Source organism: Miniopterus schreibersii, assembly GCF_964146895.1.
Source record: "Miniopterus schreibersii genome assembly, chromosome: 12".
Classification (NCBI taxonomy): domain Eukaryota; kingdom Metazoa; phylum Chordata; class Mammalia; order Chiroptera; family Miniopteridae; genus Miniopterus; species Miniopterus schreibersii.
The window spans coordinates 70046952-70068455 of record NC_138112.1 but is presented as its reverse complement, the minus strand read 5'-3'; the positions used below and the strand labels follow the sequence as shown (position 1 = coordinate 70068455).

General features: G+C 48.1%; 2 protein-coding genes across 4 annotated transcripts in view; both read right to left on the bottom strand.

Annotated features, from left to right (window-relative positions):
- Positions 1–4996, bottom strand: part of LOC308565459 (RNA-binding protein 14) — a 41722-nt gene extending 36726 nt beyond the window's left edge. The window contains exon 1 of one of the 2 annotated variants that reach the window (XM_081154656.1): positions 4556–4996. In XM_081154656.1, the coding sequence (XP_081010782.1) occupies positions 4556–4892 (337 nt within the window). In that variant the 5' untranslated portion in view covers positions 4893–4996. The remainder of the gene's footprint in view (positions 1–4555) is intronic. The other variant, XM_081154663.1, reaches the window with a different exon arrangement.
- A 6875-nt stretch (positions 4997–11871) lies between these two features.
- Positions 11872–21339, bottom strand: CCS (copper chaperone for superoxide dismutase). Of its 2 annotated transcripts, none has more exons than XM_081153071.1 (8): positions 21229–21339; positions 20824–20896; positions 17585–17722; positions 17193–17370; positions 16595–16655; positions 12465–12542; positions 12287–12390; positions 11872–12180 (listed from the first exon to the last, which is right to left on the bottom strand). In XM_081153071.1, the coding sequence occupies exons 1-8, from the start codon at positions 21265–21267 to the stop codon at positions 12027–12029; spliced, it is 825 nt and encodes a 274-aa protein (XP_081009197.1). In that variant the 5' UTR covers positions 21268–21339; the 3' UTR covers positions 11872–12026. The 2 variants fall into 2 exon arrangements, with proteins under 2 accessions (XP_081009197.1, XP_081009198.1); XM_081153072.1 differs by having other exon boundaries at positions 21171–21330.
- Positions 21340–21504: the final 165 nt, after the last annotated feature.

Genomic DNA, 21504 nt, shown 5'->3' with positions numbered 1-21504 from the left:
GCCCTGATCGGTGGGCTGTGTTTAGAGCTTTGGCCCATGCACTGAAGGGTCGCAGGTTCGATTCCCATTCAAGGGCACATACCTGGGTTGCACGTTGGATCCCAGCCCTGGTCAGGGCTCCTGCAGGAGGCAACCAATCAATGTGTCTCACTCACACATCTCTCTCTCCATTACACCCTCTCTAAAAAGCAATGGAAAAAACATATCCTCAGTGATAATTTTAAAAAAGGAAAAGAAAAAAAGAACAATGATAAGATCATGCTTGTGGGAAATCACGCACTTAACCCCATCTGGACCTATGGCTACTTTAAGACACAGTCCAAGTACCAGGACCCCATCTCTCTGATATCGGTTTAGGAAATGAAGAACTACCTGGATGAAATTACTAAGGTTCCATTCTTGAAAATAAGAATTCCTTTTAATGGCCTCTAAAAAAGTGTTGCAATTTCTAGAAACTTTCATACTGGGATCCCCTCTCTTGCCACTCCTAAAGAGCAAGTCATTTTCCTGGATCTAAGGCAATGCCACACCAACTGACTCCCATACAAATGAAAATAAAAATTTAAACAGAAGTCAGAAGTGTGGCGTAGCACAAGAACCCTGGGCTAGGAGCTAAAAGGCTTCAGTTACAGATCCAGATATCACTGATTTGCTATAAGCTCTTAAGGAACTTATAATTTATTTCTCCATCTGACAAATCTGTCCTACCTACCTCAGAGTTAAGAGAGTCAAATGAAAAGATAAAAGTGCCTTATAAAGTAAAAATAACTATATAATAAAGGATTATGATTATTCAAGCCTAGGAATAACTACAAGCTTATTTCCCTACAGAATATTATCTTTCATATCTAATAAAACACAAGAGATACAATGCCATCTGTACATGCAAACTTCGAACCGGCCAGAGATGATAAAAGAAATTGAACTATTACAACTCTCAGTCCTCACACCCCCATGGCCAGAACCTGAATCCTTATCTACCAATTGTGAAAAACAAAAATGTTCTTTTCCAAACCTGATCAGTGGCTCAGTTGATTGGAGCATCATCCCATACACCAAAAAGGTTGCAGGTTCGATTCCCAGTCAGGGCACATACCTAGGTTTCAGGCTCGACCTCGGCTGGGATGAGTACAGGAGGCAACTGATGTTTTTCTCTCTCTCACCTCCTCTCTCTCTAAAATCAATAAACTTCTTTTTTTAAAGTGTTCCTTTGGGCCTAGCCACAGGGCACGACTAGAATTATTCTCTGATCTCTCACCTCCACTTTGGGTAGAGTGCGCTAAAAATAGATGCTAGTGGTTGGAGATCTCTTTAAAAGCAAAGGGTGAGCTGATCTTCAGGAGAATACAATGGAAAGCAGAACACAGGAGCTTGTAGGTAGATTAATGGGAATGGAAAAAAACCCTCCAGGCACGATGAGGAATAGTAAAGGATCATACTACATTCCTGGCTAACCTGAGACTAGAATGAGCTAGGGGGAAAACACCCAACAAGAGCAATAGGACATCCCACTGTCTACTCTCTACTTAGTTGGGTTTTAAGAGACCAAGTTGTGAAATTTGAAAATTGAGATTTCACAGGTACAACTCCATTAATGACCCACCTGAGCTATACAAATGATTTTTTTTTAAGCCATCAGATACAATTATAATCCATTTATATCAGAAATTTCCTAAGCCTGGTATTGGAGGGAATAGGTTGTCCAGCTGACTCAATCATATTAGGCTAACTAATCCTATCAGTGAACAGCCAAGCACAGACCTAGCCCCATCAAAGATTCCAGGAACCCAACTATTCCTAGAACAATAACGAAAAAACAGAGGCCTAAAGAACTCCCGAGACCCATCTGCCTGGAGAGCTAGTTCAAGAAACAGTGACCTCTGAAGGAAACACTACATTTAAAGGGAATAGCAAGCAGTGTTTTACAGAAATCTCCTAATTACCTGGTGGCATATGATTCCTCCAGTACCAAGTTAAGAGAATCCAGAAAAATGAGTTTTCCTATCCTGAGAGGAGTAAACACCTCTAACTTGAAGCTACAGAGCTGTGTATAGGAGAAAGAACGGCCACCCACAAAAAAAGGAGGGGAAACAGTTTCCTCTTCTGCCTTTCAGACCTCCCCTGAAGCCGAGATAGTTCCTACCTGGCAGGTAATCTCTTACTCCATCTTTGAACACCCAACAGAATGCAGCTGTGGAGAGTGGTTATAATCCACTCTTGCTATGGAGATTTTTACTCTAAAAATCAAATCATATCTATGCTCCTAGGGTAACCAAGCAACTATGATTTTTTTTCCTGTAAAATAAAACAGAACTGGTTGTCCTGTGCTATGCCAAGCTTCTGTGCTTTTCTAAGGCCTGACAGCCAACACAAGATTCAATAAAATGCCCATTCCCAGCCTAAGAAATAAGCTATTTATAAAGCCAGCACTAGTTTCTTCTACTACACTCCCGACTTAAAAACTTCATTTTCCTTCATCCCAAAGACATAGAAAGGAATCAGTGAAGGATATGATGCTCAAATCTTTCCCACAGTCCCTTACATCAAAGTGTATCAGGAGCTGTTACATATCAGCATAACTACAACTAACAGCTGACCACCACTCCCTGAGGAAATCAAGGCATTTCTGCTAATCAAATGTTTACAAGGGACAAAATGCACAAAACTTTCATTCTAAAGCCAAGAGTTCTAAAAACTGCATGCAGTTATACACTTCACTCTGCCTTCCACTGCCACTTAGTGTCTCTCCCAAGCAAATTCAGGCAAATTTTCTACTTTCTCTACCACCTGAAAGCCAGCTTCTTGACCAATGAGTTCCATGGAAACTGTCCCTGAAGAGGCTAGTTTCTAGACTCCAATCTAGTAGCCACCCTGCCTAAAAACCACAATAAAACACAGTAGGTCAATTAAACAGAATTCTCATAATGAGCCACATATACCCCCATCCATTTCCTGGCCAGGTGCCCAATTTGAGGCCCTTCCCACTCTTTTACTCTAAACAAAAGCAAAAATCCATGCACCAAACAGCCTGCCTCAAAGCACTCAGCAGGAAAGCCCAATTCCGGATAGTCGAGGACTTGCATAACCTGAGTTGAGGAAAATAGAATGTAGTATTAATGCAGAACAAAGAACTGGTCCTAGGAGTGGAGACTCCAACCCTTTACATTTCCCCCAGTTATGGAAAGGACAAGAAATGGCCCAAAAGATGTGCCTCTCCAGGACAGCAAATGAAGTATCTTGGAAATGAATAAGCGCCCACACCCACACCCACAGTGCTTTCCTATCCTCAAAACTTCTCACACAGGTTATGAGCACATATGAATCCAACACCAGGAGTAGGGCATCAGAGACTCCCAGGTTGCATCCTCAAAGAGGGCAGGGGAAAGTTAACTCTTATCTGTTCCCAAGTGGAGCAGAGAGTAGCCACATACACAAGGGTTGTCCCACCAAACCCTGCCAACATGAAATAAAAAGAGCTTAGGGAGTAAAACCCCATAGTATGATTTCTTTAAAAATCAACTAGATTTTTAAAACAGAGGTCGGGCCAAAACTATGGTGATACATTTTTCTCAAAGTTTAAAAGGCAAACTAGGGATCTATCCTGATGATTAACTACCCAAGCAAAGTCAACTAGTAAGTAAATCTGTTTAACCAATGTTTAAAGAATTAAGACCTATGTTCCCCCCCTCAGCCACAGAGTATGTCCCCTTACAAAATCACCAAGCTTATAAAAGAATGATACTGCCCTGGGGCACAGGTTTGGCAAGGAAAGTCTACCGAGAAGAGGCCTTCATAAAATAAGCCTCTTTCTACATTCGGAAGGTCGGCATTTCCAGTTTATAGATGTAAAATCGAGCCCAAAGGGAAAAAAAACAAATTTGAGGGAGCTGGAAAGCGCACAGTTGCCACGCCTAACCCACCTAACAATACTGAAAGGCCAATGTGGTTCGGAAGGGGCCCCTCCTGTACCCACGAGTAACTACACCCATGAGCGCCCCACGCCACAAAACACTAAAAAGATCCCAGCCCAAGAAACGTCCAAGGGCCCCGTTACCTTCCGCTCGGGAGCATTCACGGAGCATTCACCGGGAGGGAACACGAGGGTGGTCTTGGGGCGTCAGCCCCCACCTTTTCCCTCTTCCCTCGCTCTGATCGACGTCAGGGGAAGTGGAGAGTTCTTCCCCGCTCTCTGATCCGGCTGTGCCCGTCACTTCCCAATTTCCGCTCGGTGCCAGGCCCAGAAGAACAGTGGAAGGCGCGCCCCCGGTACACTCGCAAGTCTCTCAGGCGCGTCCCCGGCCCCGAAGCTCAGCCAACAGTGGCCGCCGCTCCCACCCAGAGCCGCTTCCTCCCATTTTGTGAATGGTGCCTGGACCTCAGGGAAGGAGGGTGGCTCTATCCATCGCGCCCCCAACAACTCCGGCCTCGCTCCCGCGGACTTCCCCCCCACCCCACCCAAACCGCGCAGTGACCGACCCCCGGGAGAGGGGCGTGGCTAACAAGCAGAGTGCCCCGCGCGCGCCCGCGCCCGCCCCCAAGCGCGCCTCGGCGTTACCTTTCACCACGTCACACTCGATGACGCGTCCGCGGCGCTCGAAGAGGCTACGCAATTCCTGGCTCGTGCACGCAGCCGACACGTTGCCCACGAAAATCTTCCAAGTGTTAAGAGGCCGTGGGCGCGACATCTCCACCACGAGCGCGCGCCCAGGCCGCAGCTCGTGGCCGTGCAGGGCCTCGATTGCGCGCAGCGCGCCCGCGTTCTCGCGCATGTGCACGAAGGCAAACTGTTTCATGACGGCGCAGCTCATGACTGTGCCGTAGGGCGCGAAGAGAGCTGCCAGCTCCTCCGGCGTCGTATCCGCCCCATCGACGTTTCCCACGAATATCTTCATTTTGCCGCTGCAGCCGCCTTCCCGGAGACCCGGGACCTCTCCGCAAGCGACAGGCGAGACGTCCGGCCAGCCGGCAGTCCTCCCAGGAATGGCTGGCGACTGAGAACCCCGCCGCGCAGGCGCTCTGATCTAGCCAATCAGGGCTCGCATCCCGCGCGCCCTGCAGCCAATCAGAGAGTTGAAGAAAGGATGCACAGAAGCACAACCAATCCCAGAGGGCCTGGCGCCCGCTCGTTAACGGAGGGGTGGGAGAAGAACGACGGCGCGCGACCAACCGCCACCGCCGGGGGGAGGGGAAAGGAGGGGTGGAGGGGTGGGTACGCTCTAGGGGAGCGTCGGCAGTCGAGCGGCCTAGTGCTAGAGGCGGCTTCTTGCCCGGGTGGGGCAGGGATTGGCGGGACGCAAAGAAAAACTTGGTTCTGTTGGAAGTAAGAGCTTCAACCATTCTGAGCTTAGGCCCAACCCGCGTCTGGAGGTGGCAGGAAGAAAGTACGCGGGAAGGCCGGGCCTGGCAGGAAAAACCTGGACAAACAAACGCCTTCAATCAGCTAACGGCTCCTGGAACTACAGCCTCCGGGGCGTGCAGGGCAATCTGAGGGGATCTGAGGGGCAACTGCCAGGGGAAGAACCCTCGTGCCATTAGTTAATGTTTTGGAAACACATCCTCTGAGGTTGCTGAGGTCCTGGCAGACGCTGGAGACGTGAAAAAGAAGAGCACGTCTCTGCCTTTATGGAATTGACAAACCAAGGTTAATGAGATGTAGCTCCCTTGTGTATGTTTGAAATTTTTCCACAATAAAAAGTTTAATAAGATAAAAAGTTCGGTCGAAAGAATGGCCTTGAGGCGGCAAAAGTTGAGCCTTTTAAGAAAATATAAATGGAAAAATTTCAAAACCAACAGATGTACGTAAAGATTTTGCATGGCAGAAGACATCAAAAACAAATACTGTGACAAACTCGGAAATATTTGCCTACATATTCATTCTACAAATTTTATTGACCACCTACCATGCGGGCAGCACTGCGAATACAGCAGTAAACCAAAGTCACAAAAATCCCCACCTTGGAGCTTATATTATGGTGAGGAGACAGATAAACAAGTAAAACATACAGCCTGTTGAGTAGTGCCAAAGACTTGAAGTAACCGAGGGAGCAAGCAAGCCAGGATGAGGAATCATTCCAGCCAGAAAGTACAAATCAAAAAGCCTGTTCAAGGAATTACAAGAAGCTCATAGGCTGGAAGTGGGAAACCAAGTGAATAACAGAGCGTGAGGATGGGGGTACGGGGAGGCGTAACGCCTTGTAGACTATTGAAATTACTTTGGCTTTCACTCTTAGTGAGGCTGGAAGTCTGTGGAGGGTGTAGAGCAGAGGGGTTCAACTCACAGGACTTTTCTTGTTTTATACGTGTCATTATGTCTGCTATTAAAATGGGCAAAAACAAAGAGAAAACAGTTGTTTGCTCAGAAAAATTACCACTACTGCAAAAATACAGGAGAGAGATGATGGTGACATGGATCAAGGCAGCCCAGTGGAGTTCAGGGGAAGTGGTCAGATTTGACCGCAGAGCTGCGATTGGATGTGAGTTGTGAAAGAGGAGTCAAACATGACACGGAGCAACTGGAAGCAGCCACCCTCCCCATGGTATGTAGCTTTCTGAGTCTAGCTTTCACTTAGCATAGTGCATCTGATATTCATCAATGTCCTTGCCCATATCAGTAGTTAGTTCCCTTTTATCAATGATTTACATTGCCAGGATGTACCACAGTTTGTTTTTCCATTTCTCAGTTGAAGGACATCTGATTGTTTCCAATTTTTGGCAGTTATGACTAAAGCTTGCATACAGGTATTTGTGCAAGCAAGAGTTTTAATTTCTCTTGGTAAATACCTGTGAACCACAAGGTGGTTGTGAGCATTAAACAAGGTACAATAAAGTGTTTAGCACTGTATAAGTCACAAAGTAAGAAGCTCAATAAATGGAGCTACTAGAAAAGTTTGCTACAGAATTCTATTATAAGTCAAATAAAAAGAACCTATAGTAGCCCAAGTAGAATTTTATTAAGCACCTACTAACTGCCAGGCATTCTTCTAGTTTCTGAAACAACAGTCAATTAGAATTATAATGTCCTGTATGTGATTAAAAACAAAAATAAAATTCACCCCTCTAGGTTTCCACCATACCTCACACCCACAATGCATCAATTTCTTTGATAACGATGCTAGACTTTCCCTGAAGCTTTCTCTCTCATGTGGGAGCCCAGAGACATAACTAGCCCATCGTGGCTTCCCAAATGACCTTAACTGTAATAAAAAGGAGAACCAAAAGGAAAGACATTTCTAATAAAATAATATCATATGAAATATCTGTAATGAACTATGTCTTCTGTTTGGCTACAAATGCAGACTGATACAAAGGCATCGCACTGGCAACTCAAAAAGTACTTTTGCCATTGCCACTGGCAATACCACTCTCCAAAATGGTAAACTACTTTTTTTTTCTTTTAAGCAATGGTTTGTTTTGGTATTTTATTCTTACTTATTTCTTTATTATTTATTTTAATCCCTACCCGAGAACATTTTTGCCACTGCTTTTCAGAGAGTGTGGAAGGGAGAGAGAGAAACATTGATGGGAGAGAGATATACTGATTGGTTGCCTCTCGCAAGTGCCCCGAAAGAGGCCAGGGATCAAGCCTGCAACCAAGGTCCATGCCCTTGGCAGGAATTGAACCTGGGACCCTTCAGTCCACGGGCCGATGCTCCAACCACTGAGCAAAACTGCAAAACTGGACAGGGCTGTTTTGGTATTTTAATTAACTAACTTATTTACTTTTTAGAGAGATAGGAAGGGAGTGAGAGAGAGAAACATCAATTTGCTACTCCCCTATATGCACCCATTGGCTAGTTCTTGTATGTGCCCTGACGAGGGATCAAACCCACAATCTTGGTGTATCAGGACAATGCTCTAACCGACTTAGCTACCCAGCCAGGGCAACAACTCTTAATAATATTCCAAATCAAACAAAGAACAGGAAATTTTTTTGTCTATTAAAATTGTACCAGAAATGCTTTGTTGTTTATATATAAAACAATTAATAAATGAAGTTCTAATTATAAACATGTTTTTCACATACAAGTATATCCAGTGGGGCATTTGAAAGTTGTGCAGAAAATGGGACAAGTCTTCATTTTGCCATACTATCCTGCACACTGCAGGTTGGCAAGGACCCCTACCCTTCCCCCAATGCATGCCTGGAGCACCTGCCTACCCAGCATTTAGTGCCCATCCAGATAATCCAGTATAATTTCATCTCAAAATCTTTAATCACATCTGCAAAGACCCTTAACATTGACAGCTTCTAAGGATTAGGACCTGATAACTTTGGGGCCATTATCAGCCTATCATAGTAATTTAAAAAAAATAAAAAAGCAATCACTAATGCTAAGAGTCTTTTCAGTGCACTGATACCACTAACGTACACCATAACCACTGTGACAGGATTCTTTCCTGCTGAAATTGATAGCGGTATTATTGGACAATCAGACCCAGGGAACCCAGAGCATTTTCCTCTTTGCCTGAAAGCTGAGCTCTCTCTCTCTGTTATGGTGCTTCCTTTACTGAGGGTTTTAGGTATAATCTCCTCTCCATCTCTGGTTAAGATACCTTAAGTAGGTGATATGCATGTATTTAAGTTACAGGGAAGTTCTGGGGGCTGGAGGATAGTCCTGATCTCTACTCCAGCACCAGGATAGGGAGCAGCAGGCAGACAGCCCTCTGAGAGAATGCTGGGCCCTGAACTTTTAATTTTTTTATTATTTTTATTTTTTTTAATCCTCACCTGAGGATATGTTTTTATTGATTTTTAGGGAGAGGAAGAGAGAGAGAAACACCAATGTGAGAAACATTGATTGGTTGCCTCCCCTACGCCCCTGACCAGGGATGGAACCTGCAACCTTTTCTTTGGAGCACAGGACAGTGATGCTCCAACCAACTGCCAGCTGGCCAGGCGGCCCTGAGTTTTTAAAAAAGTCAAGACTAGTAGTTCTCAATATTTAATGTGCTTCAAAATCACCTGGAAGGCTGAGATAGATTTCTAGGCTTCACTACAGTTTCTTTTTCTTTTTTTTTAAATTCATTTAATTTTTTTGTTTCTTCTCCTTTTCTTCTTCATCTTCTCCTCCTCTCCCCTACCCCTCCTTGTTCTTTTTCAAATTATTTTCTTTTTACCCACCCACACAGTTTGTGATTAATAAATCTGGAGTGAAAGCCCCAGAACTTGCATTCCAAACATTTCCAGGTGACACTCATGATGCTGGAACCGGGACCACAAGGGTACCCTCTTGAGAGCCACTGGTAGTGGAAACAGCCAGGAGTCCTTGAGAAGAGGCTCTGCCACTGCTCTGAAGAGGACTCCAGTAGGGCCTATCTGCCAGAATTCAGGGACAACGGAAGGTTCTTCAAGTGTTCACAGCTCTACAAACCCACAATGTGGAATCCCAGGCAGAACTGAGAATGGAATGCCAGAAGGGGTGAACCCAGGGAGAGGAGGGCAGAAGAGACAGGAGGTCCCTAAGACATGAGGACAGTGAGGCTGGGTGCTGGGGCCACTGAGAAAGCAGCTGTGGCAAGGGAGAGGTAATAAATGGTGGCTGAGAGAACAGGGGGCAAAGAAAGTGTTTGGGTTCCCTGAATTGCAGCGCAAAAGCCGCTGAATTTACACACAATTTGGGGCAGTTCCTGCTGAACAATTTTTAATAGCTATGTATGTTCTTTTTCTAGCAAACTTCTGTTTATGACACGAATCTTGCTTTCCATACTTTACAATGAGAACAAATATACAGGGTGTCCCAAAAAAAATGTATACATACTAACAGCTGATGGCTTAATTTTGAAAATGAAATGTATTTTAATAAACACTGCCTTTGTAACTTTTTTTTTAACCCTCATCTGAGTATATTTTTTCCATTGCTTTTCAGAGTGGAAGGGGGAGGAGAGAGAAACATCAATGTGAGAGAGACACATCATTTGGTTGCCTTCTGCACCCATCCCAACTGGGGTCGGGGTTTGAGCCTGCAACCAAGGTACGTGCCCTTAGCCAGAATAGAACCTAGGACCCTTCAGTATGCAGGCCGACGCTTTAACCACTGAGCCAAACCAGCTAGGGTGACACTGCCTTAATAATTATTCAATGTGTGTGTATACATTTTTTTGGAACACCCTATATATAGTGGTTAAGAGCACAGACTTGGAGCCAGACCACCTGAGCTATGTTACTGTGTGACGTAGGGCAAGTTACATAACCACTCTGTGCTACAGTTTCCTCATCTGTAACATGGGAAAATAACAGAACCTACCTTGTAGTATTGTCATGAGGATTAAATTAATTACTGCATGTAAAGTGCTTAGAACAGAGGCTAGCACTTAATAATCACTGTATAAGTGTGGTATTAGCAAATATGAGTACAGTTTCCTTTTTACATAAGTTTAAAAGTGAGTCAATTTAAAGAAAAGTATTTGGTAAATGATAGTACAGATGGTTTGCGGACATGGCAAAAATGCCTGAATTTGGCAAAGATTTTCAAACTGTGCTCCCTGGAGCCCCAGAACAGTCCACTTCTGCTTTAGAGATGGGGCTTCAAGATGTTTGGACAGTATTCTGTGATTAAAAACAAAGTTTGCAAACTATCGGTTAAGAGTTTAGAAGAAAAGCTAATGGGGATGTTGATTCCTTAGGAGTCAAAACAGTAGTATGGTGAGCAGTTTAGCCATAAAAGGGTTAAATCCAGCTATACTTCCAGCAGGAAGGTGAGTGGAAGTCAGGGGTTGGCTGTGGGCAGAGTCCAAGAGGAGTTTCCCCATGAGGCAGACATGGGGAAAGACAGCCTGGGCCCCAGGATTAAAAGGATTTGGTTCCCCAGGAAACAAGGAGAGCTGGAAAGCAACCAGCATGGATTAGGCAAGAGCAGGGTCCAAGGGCTGGGGCTAGAGGCACAGCCAGCAGCCTTCAGGGGGAACCAGGCAGGGCCCGGAGAATGGGAACAGAGCCAGGCATATCTCAGCCAAGGCCAACTAACTGTAAAACCACCCACCTGGTTCCATGCAGGCAGCATCAAGGGCAAAGTTTGCACTCTGACAGCCCACCGTGTCATAAGAGCAGCTTTGTCATGGATGAGCAAGCCTGACACTGTCCAGTGGGGGTGGGGGGCAAAGCAGATGAGTGGGGAGACACAGAATCCCTGGCCCCACACACTGAGCCATCTCTGTGAGAGGGGAGCTTGACTGGGGCTGCCTCCAGGGCCCCGTTTGGCCTCAGAATCACAGCCACTGCTCCTTTAACTTACTATGTGCCAGGCCCTTGCCAAGCACTTCACTTATTAATTCTTTTACTTATAAGTAAAGAAATCAACTCAGGACAGATTACTTTTTTAAAAGGCGGGGGGTGTGCACAGGAGTATCTCTTGACCCCCTGGGGGTCAGGAGGTAGCTGGCCTCAGGAAGGGCCCAGAGTGAGGGACTCCGGAGCATCTAGCATTGTCCAGCAACTCTTCGGTTCTCCCTGTGCATCACCTCCCTCCTCCTCCTCAGCAGGCAAGCTTTTTCTGATACTCAGTCGACACAGTAGAGAGGAGAGACCACCCGCCATTCCCAACGTCCCATATGCCAGCTCTAACCACAGGGAGAAACTCAAGCTGGATCTGCTCGGACTTCTCAGGGAGAGAGGGAGCTCTGCACAGATCAGTGTCCACTGGGTTCCAACAGCCACGGTGAGGGAGGGAGACGGCACAGGGAGAAATATGACTGCTGTGGCCCTTTGTTGTCATCCTGAGGAGGATACAGCCCTCAGGAGGTGTGTGGACTTAAATCCAGTTTTGTTTGGCTCCAAAAGTCAGGAGCTCGCCCTCGAAGGGGAGGGCAGAGGCAGAGGGACTGTTCACCACGTCCAAGGGACATGGGAACAAGGACATAACACAGAGTTCCATATGAAAATAAAATTTTAATTTGCTAAGGGAGCATCACAGCAACCCCTGCACACTCCAGGCCCTCGTTCTCCTCGGGCCGGGCAGGAGGGCCTCCCCGCCCCTGGAGGAGCATGGCATCCAGTGGAGGACAGTGAGGACCTGAGGCTGAGGCCCTGCTCAGAGGTGCGCAGGGGGCTGAGCCGGCTCCTTTCGACCCTGGCCAGCAATGGGCCGGCCTCGCTCCTCCCAGATGGTGAGGCCATCACAGGAGCAGATCTGCTTGGGGTTCTGGAAGAGGCCAGCAGAGCGTGCAATGATGCCACAGGCCAACCTACAGAAGAATGTGCGGTCAAGAGGGGGCACCAGTCTGGGCCCCTCGTGGGTTCCACATGCACGGCTGGCAGAGCACAGCCTCTGCCCGGGGTGGCATTACCCACCTCTTTCCTGAGTTCCCCGTGATCTTGGATAAGGGATGGCCACCCCGGCCCAGGTCGTCTTCTCCCTCATCAATAACCAGGCTTCGGCCAATCACATCCCACACCTTTGAGAGGAGACAATGGCCTCAGATAGTAGACCTACCTGTGAGGAAAGGCCCCACTTGCTTTTCTACCTTACCTTCAGCTGCTCATCCTCTATCCTGAAGACGGCTTGGCCATGAGCATCAGCGTGGACGTTCCCCAGGTCTCCCCGGTGCTGCAATGAGACCCAGTAGGAAAGAGCACGTGGGGCACAGCTGCTAGGTCCTGGCTTCCCAGTATCTGAGTCCCCTTCCCAAAAGCACCAGTCAGGTAGGATGAAGGGATGGCCCAGGGCACAAGGAAGCCAACTGGACGCTCCCTCCCTGGAACTGAAATCCTGGGCAGGATGACAGTGCACTGAAAACAGCTAGTGACCCCCTTCCTAGGAAGTCCTGCCCACTGGACGAGACTGTTTCTCCTACAAGGCCATTGCGCAGCCTTGCATCCTGGTCTTAGAAGCCAGCCCAGGTCCCACTCCTTTCCAAGCCTGGTTCTCCAGCCTCCTGATGACTCTGTGAGCCCTTGGCAACCTGCAGTTCCCATAAGCTTATGCTGGCCGAACTTGGCTTCCTGACCATCAGAGGCAGCCAGCATCCCTTCCCTGACATCCAGCCTCCAGGAACAGAGAGAGGAAACACAGGGGCAAAGGGCCTGTTCTGCCCCCCTCCCCGAAGCTGGCTCTGCCTATCTTTTCCCTGGAAGGTAATAAAAATGTTGTAACACACCTATTGAGCACCTCCTAAACCAGACACCCTCTGCCAGGAATGGGGGTGCACATGCAGTCACTACCCTCAAGGGTTCACAGCTTGGTGGGAGCCAGATATGGAGCAGATGAGTAATTATGACACGCAGGGTTAGTATAACTGTGTGTATCTCGGTGACAGGACATTACTGATGAATCACAGAGACTCACATCTGTGCAAATAAATTGTCCCCAACCTGACACTTGGGGCAGAAGCAAGTGCGTATACCTATGGGGGCCTATAGGAGGACATGCTTTGTGACCACGCTTTGCAGCAAGGCCTATACCTATACACAAGGCCTTGCTGCAAAGCGTGGTCACAAAGCATGTCCCTGCTTGATGGGTTCAACAAGCAGCAGGAAGAGCTACTTCTGCTTTATCTTGTTTTCCAGAGAGACACCTGCTGCTTATACCTGGCACCTTTGTTACGTCCTGTGTTGGGCTTTTGTGGTAGGAAGATCAAGGATGGGGAGGCAACAACATAGAACTTTGGGGATCATTTTCAGGACTTGGCTAAGGGACCAGCAGTGGGCAGTGTGGCTCAGAGGTAAACCCAGCAGCAGAGGGTAAGAAGAGGCAGCCTTTCCAGTTCCTCCCCTACACATGGTGGGTGAAACTGGGTAGGGTGGCCTCAAATGTCACACCAAGTAGCCTGGGAGAGCCTGTACCCTCAGGTAGGGGCTTGACATGGTGACCCCATGCTTTGGAGCAATCACTCCAGTACAGTATATGAAGAGAAAGGACTGGAGGGGGACAAGAAGAGAAGGGAAGAAAGCTGAGACCACTTAGGAGATGTGCAATGGGACAGCCAGGCTTGGATGTAAATTCTCACATTGAACTCATTTCCATCTGGCCAAAACCAGTTGCTGAAATCCAAAAGGAACCTACTAGCCCTAGCTGCTTTGACTCAGTGGTTAGAGCGCAGGCCTCTGAACTGAAGAGTCTCGGATTCAATTCCGGTCAAGGGCACATACCTTGGTTGCTGGCTCGATCTCTGGACCCGATTGGGGCATGTGCAGGAGGCAACTGATTGATATGTCTCTCTCACATCAATGTTTCTCACTCGCTCGCTCCCTTCCACTCTCTATAAAAAGCAATGGAAAAAATTTCCTCGGATGAGGATTACAAAAACACACACAAGCCCAGCTGGTGTGGCTCAGCGGTTGAGCATCGACCTATGAACCAGGAGGTCGCGGTTCGATTCCCAGTCAGGGCACATGTCTGGGTTGTGGGCTCCATCCCCAGCAGGGGGCGTGTAGGAGGCAGCCGATCAATAATGACTCTCCCATCATTGATGTTTCTCTCTCTCTCCCTCTCTCTCCCTCTCCCTTCCTCTCTCTGAAATCAATAAAAATATATTTTAAAACACAAACACACACACAAAAGGAACCTGCCAGACGTCATGGTGGCCTTGGCCATGCAACTCTTACTCGTCTTCTGCTGTCTATATCAAGGGCTTGGGCACAATAAACCAGCTGGCTCCAGCTCCTTCTGATTCCTGGCCCTGAGAGGGGCCCAGGCTAGCGCATAAGTTGCAAGGTGGTCTCTTGCCCTTCAAAAACCTTCATAAGAGACACGGCTGCCAGTTCCCAGATGCTCCTCGCTGGTTCATGTCTCGAGGGCTCTGCCTGCCATTCCCACTCATGTTGGCCACCTGCCTAATTCCTGCTCAGCACCATTCACGGCTCAGTGAGGAAGACAGCCTCTAAGATGCACCTCCCTGTATTCACACCCTTATGTGCTCCCCAGAGGGTGGGCTGGACCTAGCATCACTTCCAAGATTAAGTTACAAAAAGAGTGTGGCTTCAGTCTTGGATGCCCTCTCTCACTCCCCTGCTCTGAGGAAAGCCAGCTGCTGTACTGTGAGCTGCCCCAGGGAGAGGCCCACGTGGCAAAGGACTGATGTGTGGCCAACAGCCAGAGAGGCCCCAAGGCCTGCCAAAAGCAACATGAGCCCATGTGGAAGCAGATCCTCCCTACCTCGAGCCTTGAGATGGCTGCAGCCCAGCCAAAACCTTGGCTGCAGCCTGTAAGAGACCCTAAGCCAGGGGCCCCCAGCTAAACTCCCCAGAGAATCTGTGAGATGATAAATGCTTGTTGTTTTAAGTTCCTAAATTTGGAGTAATTTGATTCACAACAATAGATAACTGATACACTAAACACAAGCATGGCACTGTGCAATGCACCAACAGAAAGGCTTTTCCAAGGGGGGGGATGAGTAAAAACTTTTGACCATGAGAAATGTGACAGAGCTGTCAAAAGTCCAAAAATACCAGTTACATGAATTAAAAACACACACCATGTTTTAATTTGTTTTGTGGCAGAATGATGCAAACTTCCATCAAGATAAAAAACAAAAAACAAGGAGGCTTGTCAATCCTGGGGGGTCGTAAAGAGGAGTCCCCAGATCCCAGGACCAGGACCCAGAGCCCACCTGGTACTGAAACTCACGTAGGGGAAACACACAGGAGATGGTATTAGGTGTGTGAGTGTGAGGACAGGGCATTAGGAAATTTTAAATCACTGCTTTGACATCTAGGACAGTTTCCATTTGGTGTTGACAGGCCTTTAGCACCTCTCTAACATTTAGAATCACTTTAACAAAGATAAAGGGACCGCAGTCCCTGGCAGGACACAGAACACATTTTAAGCCTGAACTGATTTATTTCTATAATGAGCCTTCTATTAAGGCTAGAAGTACTGGTTTTTAATTCTTTGTGGTAATGTCAAGTTTCTCATTAAGAATCAATCTACCTTACTTACATGAAATAATGTCTTGCTTTGCTTCAAAATAGTGGTGGAGCAGGGCTGAGGTGTAGCTAAAATAGGACTGGCTGTTGAAGCTGGGTAATAGGGACCTGGGGTTCAGGACAGTAGTTTCCCTACTTTGGGATATGTTTGACACTTTATGACAGATTGAAGCACTAGAAATAACTAAATTTAAGGAAAAACAATGAGTCAATTTAAATCAAAACATTGAGTAACAAGCAGTTACTCAGATAAGGCAAAAAATCATTAAGGCAGCACATGACTCACTGTCGAGGGGAAAACACTTCAGGGTGTGGAGGGGTGGGGGAGAGGAATGAAACTCCAGGGCCAGGAGTTGGAGCATCGGGAATGGCCTGTTTAGTCTAGGTAAAACCTTCAACTTCTACAGTGTCACTTCCCCAGGAAGCTTTCCCACTGCCCATGCCCCTCAGGCTGAATCAGGTGCTTGCTCTGGGCTCCCAGGGCCTCCAACCAGGATTATCTCACTATGCTGCACCCAGAGTGCTCAGCGATCTCCCCCTCCAGGCTGTGAGCTCCAGGGGGCAGGCCTTGGTCATAGCAAGTGTCAATAAATGCTTCTAACTGGACCAAAATAAAGTGACGGGAAAAGACCCCACCAAAAAGGAATCTTATTCTAAGGCCCCAAGAGCTGCCCGCCCTGCCTCTGAGACCTTGGGCTCTGTCTCAGCCCAAGCCTCGCAGAGTTGGACACTTACCCGGTCAGAGTCCTGGGGGCCCCCATGAGATGTTCCATCAGGGTTAAAGTGGTCCCCACAGCTAAGAAGAAAAGGTAGCAGGTGGGCAGTGAAACAGCAGCTCACAGGCCAGGTGAGCCATCCTCTTACTTTAACTACATTTGTTTCATTCACTCAACAAATAGGCCCTCTCTGTGTCATGCTTTGGGTTGAGGGCACTAAGAAGACTAAAACATGGGTCCTGCCCTCAGTAAGTAAACAACTAATGATACTATTAGTAAACAACTATTAGTAAACAACTAATAGTATCATAGCATGACAAACACCATGACACAGGGACCTGCCTTTTCCCTGTCCAGGAGTCATCTTCCATCTCAGAGGCAGTAAGGTGGCTATGAGCAGGGATATCAAGGTCAGATTTTGGTTCAAATTCCCACTCTACTATTTACATGCTCTGGGGCCTTTGACAAATCATTTAACCTCCTTGAGCCTCAGTTTCCTCACCTGTAGACTGGGCCTGTGTGTACATGCCTTACAGGGTACTTATAAGGATGAAGTGAAAGGGAGTACACAACTTGGGGGGATGTAGATGCTACAAGGGAGGTTACAGATGACTTACCTGTTGCAGTTCCTTGTGAGGTCCCCAAACTGATGGACGTGGAGTCCGTGTGGCCCAGGCTCCAGGCCATCAATGGTTCCCTCAATGAGGCAGCGCTCAGGGGTCAGCTGTAGGAAGCGCACCACCCCTTGCACAGGGCCAGGTCCCCCTAGAATGGCCACTGCTGCCCCCAGATTCTCTGCAAGGTATCAGACACCTGGGTTGGTTTGCCACCTCACCCAGCCCCACCCCTTCATCAGCTGGGGAAGGGCATGGTGAGAGTCCCACATAACTTTCACACCTTCTCCAAAGCCTCTCCAACCCAAAGCCACGTCATCCTATGGTCATATTTATACCAGCCCAGGCCACCTCCCTCCCAGAAAGGCAAGGCCAAGGTCACAGTGGATACTCACGCAATAGGCCAGTGCCCATGCCCTTGAGGACCGCCTGCCGCCCCGTTCCTTCTAAGAGGGCCTGCACCTCCTGGCTGGGCAGGGTGGTCTGCACCAGGACCATCTGGTTCTCCAACTGCACCTCTACACTCTGAACACCTGGGAGGAGAGAGGGGGCAGAGGGCAGCAGAGGCGAGGAGAGAAGCAGAAGGTGACTCCCATCCCCATCTTCACCAACCTCCATGGCTGAAGGCAGGCTCGGAAGCTGCCTTCTAGCTGTGTGAGGCCCTAACCTTTCCGAGGCTGTTTCTTTATAAATGAAGTGGGGATGACGTCACTGCACTCCCAGAATGGTTGAGTCCTTATTACATGCCAGGTGTTATTTATAACTTTTGAAACATACGTAATTTTTTTAAGATGTTTTTATAGAAGTGGGCTATCAGAGCAGCATTACTCATAAAAGCCAAAGGTGACAACAACCCAAGTGCCCATCCACTGATGAATGGATGAACAGAATGTGGTATTTCTATACAGTGAAATACTATTCAGCCATAAAAAGAAATGAAGCACTGATATGTACTACAACACGGATGAACCTTGAAAACATTACTATGGGCAAGCCAGTCACAAAAGGCTACATATTAATAGGGTTCTTGTTTGGGTCAGGGAGAGGTGAGGTGGATTGAATTGGTATGAAAGCCGAAGGATGGAAAAAGAGAGGCTGGGTTCTGAGTATGTTTTAAACACACAGCAGACAAAACTTTATGGTGCACTGGCTTCAGTGCAGATGGGTTCCTGGTCTGGGGTCTCTTAAGAAGAGCTGACTCTGCTCCTGATGTGGGAGGGCTCCAAGCAGGAAGCTCTTTGTATCTATGCACTTCCTGAACTCCTGACCTGAGTCTGAACCAAGAAGAAGGCTAAGCAGCAGTTCAGTTTGGCTGGTGAACCTGAGTGTGGCCAGGCCACAGTTTAGCTCAGAACCCAGTGAGAGAAAAGACCACAGTGAACTCCAGGGTGTGGGATAGGGGTTCAAGGAAGTGAGCCTTGGGCTGGGAGCTCCTCCCACTTATACCCAGAAGGAGAGCAGAGCCTGATTCCCCAAAGCCCCAGGCCTCCTGGAGAGGCGAATCCCTCTCCCCTGTACCTCTGCATTCTGGGGAACTACAACTACCCTGCTCAGCCCATGAAAAAGCCAAACTGGTTCCAGTTACCCAGAATATAAAATGTAGTCACCAGAGGTCTTTTTCTGTGCCTAAGAAACCTGCTGAGGGCTAAAAATTGTTCTGTGTCCAACAGAAAGTCGAGCTGTCTGCTCTCCCAGCAAGAATGTGTTACAGGAAGTGGAGAGCCCAACATCCTTGGAAAGCTTTGGTCAGAGCAGTGCACTCTCGGTGGAGTGGCTCAGTCTCCTCAGACCTTGCCCACCATCCCCAAACACATAGCAAATCCAGCTTCAAGACCTCTTCCCTCCTTCCTTTGCCCAACCAGATTACTGTAAGCCCTTCCTCTCATAATTCCTAAGACTTAGTGTGTTCTCACTCCATGCCAAAGACTTTTCTAAAGTGCTAATTAACTAACTTACTCTTCAAGACAATCCTCCAGAGTAGTTTCCATTAGCATGCCCATTTAAACACTAAGGAGCCCTGGTCAGTGTGTCTCGGTGGTTATCCGGTGCAACGAAGAGTCAAGGGTTCAATTCCTGGTCAGGGCACATACCTAGGTTGCGGGTTCGATACCCAGTCCGGGAGTGTGTGAGAGGCAACCATTCGATGTTTCTCTCTCTCTCTTTCTCTCTCTCTCCACCCCCTTCTCCCTTCCTCTCTCTTCAGAATCAATCAATGATTCTCTCCCTCTCCTTTCCTCTCTAGAATCAATGGAAAGCATGTCCTTGTATGATTAAAAAAAACAAAACATCGAGGAAACAGAGGCACAAAAAGTAACATATATGAGATCTCTGTGCCTCAAGGTGGCAAAGAGGGGATCTGAATCCAAACACTCTAACTCTAGAGCACATACCCCTAACACTAACGACACGCTGCTGCCCTATACAGAGCCAAGTGCCACCACTGTTCCAGCTTTAGAACCCATCTCACCTCATTGCCTCCCAGACCTGCTCTTCCAGGAGAAATGCTTGTGTGTTCATCTTTACCTGAGGCAGGGCTGTGCCTCAAATACTTGTGAACCCTTCTCCCTAAAAAGCCCCTAGTGTCTGGTCTATATCTGCTGAATGACTGAGATAACATTTAATAGAATCAGAGGAAGGTAGTTCCCAGTGCCAGCCTGGTGGCTCTGCCTTCTCAGGCCTTTCCGGTTGTGCCAGGTCACCTCCAGGCCAGTTTCCTAGCTTTTTATTTTATTTTATTGATTTTTAGACAGAGAGAGGAAGGGGGAGGGAGGGAGGGACAGAGAGAAACATCGATTTGTTGTCCTACTCATTTATGCCTTCATTGGTTGCTTCTTGTATGTGCTCTGGCCGCAGATCAAACCTGCAACCTTGATGTTTGGGGACAATGCTCGAATGAGCTAAGCTACACAGCCAGGGCCAGGGCTGGCTGGCTGACTTTTAAGAACAAGGAGCGGGCATTCTCCCTCCAAGGAGTACACCTGTGCCATTCCCTTTCCCGTCTTCTCCCCCCACAGGCGCATATCTCCTAAACTCATCTCCTAAACTCCAAGGGACCCCACCAGACTTGCAACCAAGGGAGCAGTGGCCAGCAGCAGCTCATCCAGGCTAACCCCTGAACCTGTCTCCAAGGCCCCCTTTTTTCTGACTTCCCAGTGAGCCAAAGCAGCCCAGCCTAGGCTTTCTTGTTCTATGCCCTTCCTTGTTTCACTGTCCTAAGTGTGTTTTTACTGCAGTCAATAAATTCTTGCTTGCTTTTCTAAAAAAAAAAAAATTAAAAAGAACCAGGAGTTGCCTAGGATGGAACATGGCTGGGGCTGCTGCTTGCTTTGTCAAGACTATGCTGCTTCATAAGCAAGAACTCCTTCTGTAGGTGGGGCTATACCTAGCCTAGCTCCTAATTCTCCAGACACTTGAGGTTTAAGACACCAGAAGGATAAGCAGTTGCTGGCAGGGCAGGTTTCAGACCTGTACTCCAGGCTCTGTCTCTGAGGCTGTGTGTGATTCTGAGAACATTCCTTCCTCTCTCTGGGTCTCAATTTATGCATCTATAAAATGGGAGTAGGGTTGGTCTAAGAGATTTGCCTACCTCTCCCAGAGGCTCTGGACGGTTCGCCGTAAATTTACTGGTTCTTACCTGCCACCCCTTGCAGGGACGTGCGCACGGCGTCCACACAGCTCTGACAGGTCATCTGCACCGCGAACTCCAGCTGCAAGGGCGGCAGGGACCGGCCGATGAGAGCTGAGAACCCCTTTGCATGACCCTGTTTCACTACCTTTCCTAAGACCACCCCAAAGCCCTGGGGAAACGCCCCACGTGACCCCTCCTCAAGCGCCTTCTTCATTATCACTCAACATCATTTCAGGACTAACACCCTCCAACCTTATCACCAAGAGCCCTCCTACTATCGCAGTTTTCACGCCGGGTTCCCAGGCCTCTCCCCTAGTGCCCGCCTTTTCCCCTCTTCTCGAGTAAACAATCACCCCCAGGGGTCGAGGCTCTCTGTCCCACGAGGCTCCCGCACGAGGCTTCGACCCTCACCGTGCAGGCGCTCCCACTGTTCCCCGAGTCCGATGCCATCTCGGACCCGGTTACAGGCAGAACGACCTGCACTGCTAGAGTCCAATACCGGAAATCCCGAGCAGCATCGCGAGGAGGCGGAGCCTCGGAAGCCAGACTTTGTCCCGCCTCCTGGTGCGCGCGCGCACAAGGCCCGCCCCGCCCCCCACGTTCAAAGCTAGGCGGGCACCGGCCGCGCAAGCGCACTCTGGCCGTTTGGTCCCTGGTTGCCTTAGTAACCGCTTGGCCGCCTACCCA